At 50.1% G+C, this 8646-nt stretch overlaps 2 protein-coding genes across 7 annotated transcripts; both read right to left on the bottom strand.

Moving 5' to 3' along the window:
* Positions 1-54: 54 nt before the first annotated feature.
* TOMM22 (translocase of outer mitochondrial membrane 22) lies at positions 55-1888 on the bottom strand. Its single transcript, XM_057388506.1, has 4 exons — positions 1733-1888; positions 1515-1633; positions 1093-1210; positions 55-772 (listed from the first exon to the last, which is right to left on the bottom strand). The coding sequence occupies exons 1-4, from the start codon at positions 1841-1843 to the stop codon at positions 698-700; spliced, it is 423 nt and encodes a 140-aa protein (XP_057244489.1). The 5' UTR covers positions 1844-1888; the 3' UTR covers positions 55-697.
* A 151-nt stretch (positions 1889-2039) lies between these two features.
* CBY1 (chibby family member 1, beta catenin antagonist) lies at positions 2040-5254 on the bottom strand. 6 transcript variants are annotated; one of them, XM_057388480.1, is made up of 5 exons: positions 5147-5254; positions 4435-4543; positions 3606-3711; positions 3406-3521; positions 2040-2600 (listed from the first exon to the last, which is right to left on the bottom strand). In XM_057388480.1, exons 2-5 carry the CDS (start codon positions 4510-4512, stop codon positions 2520-2522), a joined length of 381 nt encoding a protein of 126 aa, XP_057244463.1. In that variant the 5' UTR covers positions 4513-4543; positions 5147-5254; the 3' UTR covers positions 2040-2519. The 6 variants fall into 6 exon arrangements, with proteins under 6 accessions (XP_057244463.1, XP_057244455.1, XP_057244432.1 ...); XM_057388472.1 differs by having other exon boundaries at positions 4435-4577; positions 5147-5253; XM_057388449.1 differs by lacking the exon at positions 5147-5254 and adding an exon at positions 4834-5133 and having other exon boundaries at positions 4435-4577.
* Positions 5255-8646: the final 3392 nt, after the last annotated feature.

The raw sequence follows: 8646 nt of genomic DNA, 5'->3' as shown, positions 1-8646 counted from the left end.
TACCCAGAAATCCCCCAACAGCTCTGAAAGGACTGAGCCTCCCTCAAGGACATCTATTAAAACCACACTGCTCAGGTTGGATTTATTTAATATTCCATACAAAAAAATACTAAGCTGATGTCTGTTCTACTTTATGAGGCAGAGAATCTGTGTRGATGTGATCGTCTCAAACCTGTCCTGCTGCTCCCTTGGTTCTCACACACACACAGCTGCAGTGGAAGTKTTTCTGCAGACACATCTTTCCAGAGAGTATTCTCCATGGGGTATTGATTGCCACTGGCACCCCTCCTTCCTCTGCTGGGAAAGTCACACTTCCTGCCACCACTGTCCTTCAGCTCCAAATCAGGCAGGAAAGCATTTGTTCTGTCTGACTGCTGCTTTTCACCCTGTGCCCCGGGGTGTTTTGTGGGGTCAAGGAAGGTGGCAGAGGAGCTCCCCCAGTCCACGTCAGTAACTGGTTATGGCATAGTGATTGAATAAAAGGAAATACTCATCATTTCTAAAGGAGAGGGGGATGCAGACAGCCATCATCAGGTCCAGAGGGGGGCTTCCCTCCCTCGTTATGAACAGGTCAATGTCCCAAAGGAGAACCAAAAATAAAAAGAAAAAAATGCCCTGACCCAACAAATCAACAGTTCAGTATATCATAATCGCAAGGTCTTCCCACTTGATATGAATCCAACTCAGCTTCTGCAGATTAGATTTTTCCAGACAGTGGAGGCAGGGCCCCTGGCATTCCCCCTGAGAGCCCCGTATTGGGTCCGAGGAGGATCTGGAAAGAAAAAAATTGGCTGAGGGGTTTCAAGGACACTGGATGGCTTCCCATACTTTTCCCCCCTCCCACAGATACTGGTGGCACTTTGTAGCACCAGTCCCTCCCCTCCTGCAACAGCCAAGGTCAGTGTCAGACCACAGCCCTGATTTCAGCCCCTCACAGCGTATTTTGGCTGGAGAAAGCCAGGTTGTGCTTGCCAGGGATTGCTACCAGCCTAACACTGGGAATCGGCAGGATTGTCCCATTAGAACATCTAGCCAGAGAATCCGGTGCCATGAGTGAGGCCACAGCATCCAACAGACTGCACCCTTCCCCACCTGTCGCTGCTGCAGCTGCTGCTGTTGCTCCATCTGCAGTTTTTCGGTTTCAAAGACAACAGGAAGAACCAGAATCATGAAGGAGGTGGTCCCAATCCACAGAGCTGCCCTAGAGAATCTATCAAGGAGAAAGAGCATTAAGAATCAGTTCCTTATCTGCTTTTTAGTGGCACAATTCCATGCCTCCCTTCCGTGCCTCAACCATAAGCCTTCCCCCAAATCCAACCCCGAACTCAGGCTGTCCCCTTATTCCCACCCTCCCCACGCTGCCCAAAAAACGTGGATCTGCCGCTTCACGCAGGCCTTGCACTGCGAAACCAGAGGCCAAAGCCACCGCGAAAGCCAGAGGAGCCGCCCCGCGTCCCCGCTCTGTCCGCCGGGCCCGCTCCGAAGGGCTCCCGCCCGGCCCGCCGCCCCCTCACCTGTACATCTTCTGCGCTACCGTCAGCGACAGGTCGAACGTAGCCCCGGCCGCCGATCGGACGCTCTCGGGGAACATCTCCGTGAGCCCCCACAGCCGCTCCGCCAGCGTCTCGTCCAGCTGCGGACGGCACCACCGTGTCAGGCCCCGCCGCACGGCCCTGCGCGCCCCGCGGGGTCACCGCGCCCGCCTGGCCTTCCCCGCCGCCCGCCCCGATACCTCCTCGTCATCCTCCTCCTCCTCCTCGAGCTCGTCCTCCAGSTCCTCAGCCTTGCCCGCGCCGCCCTTGGGCAGCAGCTCCTCCGGGGACAGGGACGCCGCGGCCGCCATCGCCACCAGACAGGACGGAAGCAGCAGCGGCTAGAGCGCCGCCGGAAGCGGGGCGGCCCTCCCGCCACCCAGCCCGGGCGAGGCAGCGGCCCTTGGCGGCCCGGAGGAGCACCGGCCCCGCCCCGCACCGTCCCGGCCCCATGCCCCGGCCCCCGCAGCGCAGCGCGACGCGTTACAAACACCCTCAGAACGGGTTTTAATTACGAGGCTTTTAATGTAAAATATGCAAAACCCTCGAGAACGAGCAACTCCAACATCCTGCTCGCCCAAGGCAGACGGTGAGGCTTGTATAAGCCAGCGCGGGCTCCTCAGAGGGAGCAGGCAGAAGTCTCCCCACTTTTGTAAGCAGAGAAGACAAGGAGGAGCCGTCATAAAGACAGATCTTCTCTACTGCCCGTTGTCCTGCTGCCTTAGAGAAGAGGGTACCTATGCTGGGCTGCGGTGAGGAAACGTAGCAAGGTAAAGTGCTCTGAGGAAAACTGTGTTAATTAACAGCGCTGTGGTGCCAAACCAGCCATTAGCAGTACCCACGGCACCACACAACGCTGGAGGCAACTCGGCACTCATGGTCCCGTGAAACAAAGTACCTCCACACAGTACCAACATGGCTGGGAGGCTCAAACCAGCCCAAGCATCCCATGGGCCAAGACCCAGAACCAACCCGGCCACCTCTTCTTCACTTCTTCCTCCGGCAGCGCTGCTTCAGCTCCTCCAGCTCCTTCTCCATCAGGTGGGACTCGGCAGTGGTTTCAGAGAGCTGGAATACACAGCAAAAAACAAGAGTGAGTTGAAAGCTCGTGAGGCTTTTCCAACTTCACTGCACAACTGAGATTTACAGGCACAAGCCAGGACCTGCGGGAGGGAATCTGTTCACATTGAGCAAGGGAAAGCTGCCATGTCACACTTCACTGAGATCACCTGGAAAACCTGGAGAGCAGTTAGGGCTTCTGCTAAGTGTTCCAGCCACAAAAGACACTTTCCAGTTTTAAAACATGTGAAGAATAACRAAAGAAAATGTTTGTTCAGACTGACATAAAGGCTAACACACAACACACGTGTGTTCTATTTCACTGAATGGCTTTCCAGATTTTAAGCATGAAAGCTGTGATCTCTGAGTAACATTGAATTTCGGTTTATTTACTGGAAATTCTTTCATCCACAGGTTTACGCACTGATGTCACACCCCTCATGACAGTATATTGAAGCTTTAATCTTCTATGACCAGAAAGGGTGGCTGTAACTCAGTTTCATAGTTAGGGCTGAGGCCAGAGTGGCAAGAAAAATGCTATATTCTGTGCAGAAATGGGAAGAGGAGACATGAAACTTGAAGGGACTTCCYTCTCCTCAGTCACAGTGTTCACAATAAGCTCTGATGTGGGGGCAACCTTCCCCTCTTCTCAAGGAGATCARGCTTTACTCCCGCAATCACTTTGCCATTACATCTGTGTTGCATGGCAGGGTAAAGCAGAAAGTGGGGTGCAGTGAGAGCAGCCTTCCTCAGGGGAACCAGCACACTTTGTTTAGGCACCCCCACTACTATGGGCAGGCAGGAGTTGGCTCACCATATCCAGCAGAATATCCACTTTTAGCCGTAGGAGGTTATTTTCTTCCTCTAGCTGCTGGTTTCGTTTGCGCAAGCGCTGCARTTCCCTGCGATCCCCCAGGAAGCTTCCTGATTCTTGGAGGAAAGAAAGAGGTCAAAACACATTGTCAGCTAACCGTGGCTACTTCAGATCAGAGCAAGCTCAGCTGCACTCAGTACCTGACACCCACTGGCCATTTTCAAACTTCAGGCTCTGGCCAGCAAGGTTCATTGAGGGGGTGCCATATTCCAGGCCCAGCTCAACCTCACGGGTGGATCTATCCAGCTGCAGAGAGAAGATCACACTCAGCATTTCACAGAATTCCRAAACCACCCCTTGCTCTCCCATTTCTTAGTGACTAGCATTCCAATGGAATATGGTGGTCCGAATGGCCCCCAAGCCTGGAATCTTACTTTGGTCATGTACGGCTGCAGTAGAGAACTGCCTCCTCTCACTACCATCATTGCGCTTTCTCCTGCCCACATACACACTTATTTCCCTGCACTTGGAGACCACTGGGGAGAAGTTTTCAGTCACACAGTTTTGGACTGCAGGTGGGGTGATGATGATTCTTCCCCATTCCATTTCATATACATGAAGCTATTCCATTTCTAGCTTCATGTACATTTACCAGGGATCAGGAATAGTGCTGCGCCAGAGGAAGAAAGCAGCACAGTTGGAATCAYAGAATATACTGATTTAGAAAGAACCCACAAGGATCACYGAGTTCAACTTCTGGCCCAGCAAAGCAACCCCCCCGCCTCCCCCCCGAGCTACACCACGTGCCTGAGAGWATTGTCCAARTACTTCTTTAACCCTGTCAGGCTTGGTGCTGTGACCACTTCACTTCTCTGGGAAGTCTGTTTCAGAGCGCGACGAGCCTCTGGAGGAAGAACCTGTTCCTGCCCCAGAAGCAGCTGGGAGATCTTATGGCACCCACAGCAGGAGCCACCCACCTCAGCCACTAAGGAAGCACACCTCCTGCAAAGCACAGGCGCTGGGACTCACCAGGTGCAGGTTGGACAATGAGGCCCATTTCCTGGGGGGCGTCTTCTTCGGGCTGAAGGAGTTCCCAAAGAGAGGCATCACACGCTGCTGCCAGGCCTACGGCTGGCTCCTGAAGGTGCAGGAGGGACACAACCAGTCTGAGGCTGTGGGCCGAGAGCAGTGATGTGACAAGGCAGCCGTTCTCCCCAGGCAGAGCCCCCTGGCTCTCAGGCCAAGATGACGATTTGGGGGGATCGTGGCCACCTCCAGGGGCACATCCCTCGCACCTCCACCGCCACGTGGCCGAACCGGGATGGGGTACAGAGGACAGACGGTGCGACTGTCACACACACCCCCAGCGACCCCCCCAGCCTTGTCCTGCTCACCCCCTCTCCCGCCCTCCCCGCCCTCGGCCAGTACCCCCAGCGCCACGCGGCTCGGCACCTCGGAGGGGGCACGGGCCGTACCACCCTARAGCCACGCCGAGGAGCTGGAAGGGAAGCACCGCGGGGTGCTATTCCCCTCACAGATCACCACCGGGATGCTCCTTTGTTCTGTTTACCCTCCCGGCATCTCACTGGCTAAAGCAGCGGGCTCGGCAAGGGCACAGCCGACGAAGAACACTCCACACCCCACACCCCCCCGCACCGCAGTGGTAGGGTCAGCCCCGCGGTGCGGGGGCGGTTGGGCCGGGCTGTTCCATCGAGCTTCGCCTTAATTATGGGGGGCGTACCTCTCCGTCGAGCCACGCCTGCTCCCGGCGCTCCCCGTCCGCCGCCGGTGGGATCCGCCGCGTGTCCCGGGAGCGGTTTGCGGCCACCGCATTGCCGTGGCACCCCGTTGCCGTGGCGATGGGATCCATGGCTCCGCTCCGCCTCCTGTGCTGGAGGGTAGACGTGGGCGGAGTGGCCCGGGCGGCGGCGTTGGGGTCGGCCTGTGCTCACKGTGGGGCTGCGTCAAACTTGTGGCATGCTGACTGCGTTTTTCTTAACGTCTTCCCTGAAATGCTGGAATCGCTTTGAAGAGTTTTAAAATAGTTTTTGGTGGGGCTGTTTGTTTATTTTTCAGATAAATAACAAAACGCCGTTAGGCAGAGAACCCTTCCTTGCTTGGGAACATGGGAGAGGTGGAGGAGGTTTGGGGTCCTGGACTGCACAGGTTCAAGGGATGGTGATTGAGGAGCTGGAGAGAGAAGAATCGTATAGAGTCACAGAGTCAATCAGGTTGGAAAAGATCCCTGAGATTGTCGAGTCCAGTCTTACTGAACACCACCATGTGGACACGACGATGTCACTAAATATCATGTCCAGTCTTTCCTCAAACACCTCCAGGGACAGTGACTCCACAGGAGCAGCTCCTCACACACCTTCCTTTGAAGCAGACCCAGCATCCTGATTTCCTGCGCTGATGGCAAAGTCCCCCCTTTCAGCACACGATGGAATAAATTTAGATTCATTGTGTTATTTGCTGGCTTGTACTCCACGGGAGGTGGCATTGGCAGTTGGTTTGGATAGCATTTTGAATTAACGGCATGGGTATGTAACACATATTACCAGTACTTTTTATGTTACAGAGACAAAATGTCACTCCTAAATTATGAAATAATTCTTAGAATATGTTAGAATAATGATCTGAAATTACTTGCTTCATTGTTAAAAAAGCTTATGTTGAGGACTTCCTGAGACTTTCCTGAAAATGTTGAATTAATGAGATACTAAGATGCAGACTATAGTTAAAAGGGAACAATAAAGACAAGAAGAAAAAAAAATAGGGGGGCAGGCAGATAAAAGGAGGAGAAAATAAGAGAGTCACCAATGTTTTAACTGGGTGTGTACATATATTAATACCCCAGGAAAAAAATTATTTAACAGTCTTTCATTCTCAGCGTGCTTAATTGGCACCCTGCCTTAAGTGAACCAGAAATGCTCACTTGGAATGAGAACTGGAAAAACAGCACAGTTAAACATACTGACTTGAGACAAGAAAAATCTCTGGTCCTGCATTATCTTTTGGTAGTCCAGCTAACCAATATCTGGTTCTTGCAGGACACATGCTATAAAAACAGTTGTCTTCTGACCCAGTGTACCAGAATCTGGAAAGCAGTGATTATGATTGGGGGGRGGGGGGGGGGGGTGCAGGGGGAAGTCAACACCCTTAAAAGTAGAATAAATACTCACTGTTAAGAGCAAAGTCTTTGTGAAGTAGTTGTGACTTCTTGATTTAATACTATTTTGTGTGTCCATATATTAGATTAATACTATCTTGATTTAATACTATTATGTGTGTCCATATATTGGATTAGAACGATGAAAGGAAGGTTCAGATAAATAAGGATGAGAACTTTGGAAGAAAAGCTGAGAGAATGTAGAATTACCATTTTGAAATGAAAAAATAAAGGCAGCTCACCTGGGTGCTTAAAAGATCCAAAGACTATACAGGGTAGTGAGGGACTGAGCTCTTAACAGTCACTTTGGTTGGTCTTTTTTTCAGTAATGTTCACCTTCCTAGAAGAAACCTGGTATGCTTCAGCGTGGTTGTTGTTTGAGTTCTCCTTGCTCTGAGGAGGGTGAGTATTGTCATACATTGTAATTATTGTAGAGCTAAACTGTCTCATGCATCCAGGGTCTCAGAGTGATTCTTTGACTGTCTCTGTGGAGCAGAGACTTGGAAAAAGCCAGGCAGCCCAGCCCCACTACCTTGGCATGTGATGTAAATGGTTCGTTCTGTGCCCATTTGCTGTGCCCACAGTGGGTAATACCTGTGTGAATGGTCTCATAGTTGGTAGGACTTGTCAACARCAGTTCAGAAAGTTTCTCCTGGAGACTAAAGAGAAGGAGGTTCAGTGTTTGATTTCTGCTGTAGTTTGCTTCAGAAGTCTTTCTTCTTCTGTATGGTTTGACTAAATTTCATATCTTGACAGACTCCATTTCCTTGAAAAATGCTGTGGAATTTCCTCGCTGCACCAGCCTCCTTGCAGCAGCTTTTCATCATTGTTTCTCTACCCACATCAGGTAGATATTGAGACAAGTACTGAGTGTTGCTGTTTGTAGCATTGTCTCTCAGTATATTGAAAATATATACATATATATATAGATGTATATATAGTTTGACATATGATTTTCAGCTGTGTTAAAAGCAGTATGGTGTAGWACTGTGCATCCTTCTGTGCCTGTCACTCTGTGGGGAAAAGAACACCTAGTACACACACACACATACTCTTTCTCCAAGGACAATACCTACAGAGATCGCTTAGGAACTACCAAGGCCCATTAGATGGTGAAGAGCCTGTATGTTACARTCACTGTGTTAGGAAGCTGCCTGTGATCCCAGGAGACATCTTTGGGAACACTGGTGGAAGGCTGAGAGATTGACAGGGCTGTCGGGCTGTAGGGTTGTACCACATGGCAGTGTGGAAATTTTGGAATAGAYCCAAACTGTTCTTGGTAGCCTAATTTGGAGCATCTTCTTCAGCTTTTTTGGTTCACAAGTGATAGAGAATCTATAGCTTAGATGTTCTCAGAGCTGCTTTTAACTCCACAGTGTTTCTCTTGCCTTTTTTCATATATGCTTCGGGATTATTATTGTTCTCTGTTATATCAATAATTACAGGGAAACCCCACTGACTGGTGAATTCAGTAGACTTACTCTACTTACTTTGACATCAGAAGAATAGTCATTTTAGTTATTGTTGCTTTAAACTTGCTACATTGCCTGGTGGACTAAATGAGACTGAGTTTAAAACCTATGAAAGAAAACTATTTTGGCATATTGAATTTAATTCCCTGCCCAATTAAATTTTTCAGCAGTGAGGTAATTCCTGTTGCCTCAGTGCTGTGCAGTTGATGATGTCCATTCTTCTAAAATCCTGGATATTAAATACTTCACCTATATTTTATTGACAAAGCAGRCACTTCATTTTCTCCCTCTGTTTCTTTATTTCATCATAGCTAACTCAAGAGATGAAAGAACAGCCGTTTCACTKCTTTGTAAAGACATGCTTTCCTCCCGCTTGACTGTCACAAATTCCACCACCAGGAGGCCCTCATTCCAGTGCTTATAGCTAGGCAAAGGAAACAAAAGGAGAGGGAAGAGAGGTGGAGAAACTCATCTGCACAAGAGCAATCGGAAATTAATATTTGTCCTATAAACAGGGATTTTCAGAGTACTGTGCAGGCATCTATTGATTAATCATTGCAGGCATCCTAAAAAAAAAACCAAACAAACAAAAAATCC

This window comes from Malurus melanocephalus, unplaced genomic scaffold (assembly GCF_030028575.1).
Source record: "Malurus melanocephalus ecotype Western Australia unplaced genomic scaffold, MMel_1.1 scaffold_17, whole genome shotgun sequence".
In the NCBI taxonomy this organism is placed as follows: Eukaryota; Metazoa; Chordata; class Aves; order Passeriformes; family Maluridae; genus Malurus; species Malurus melanocephalus.
This window is presented reverse-complemented; position numbering and strand designations above follow the sequence as displayed.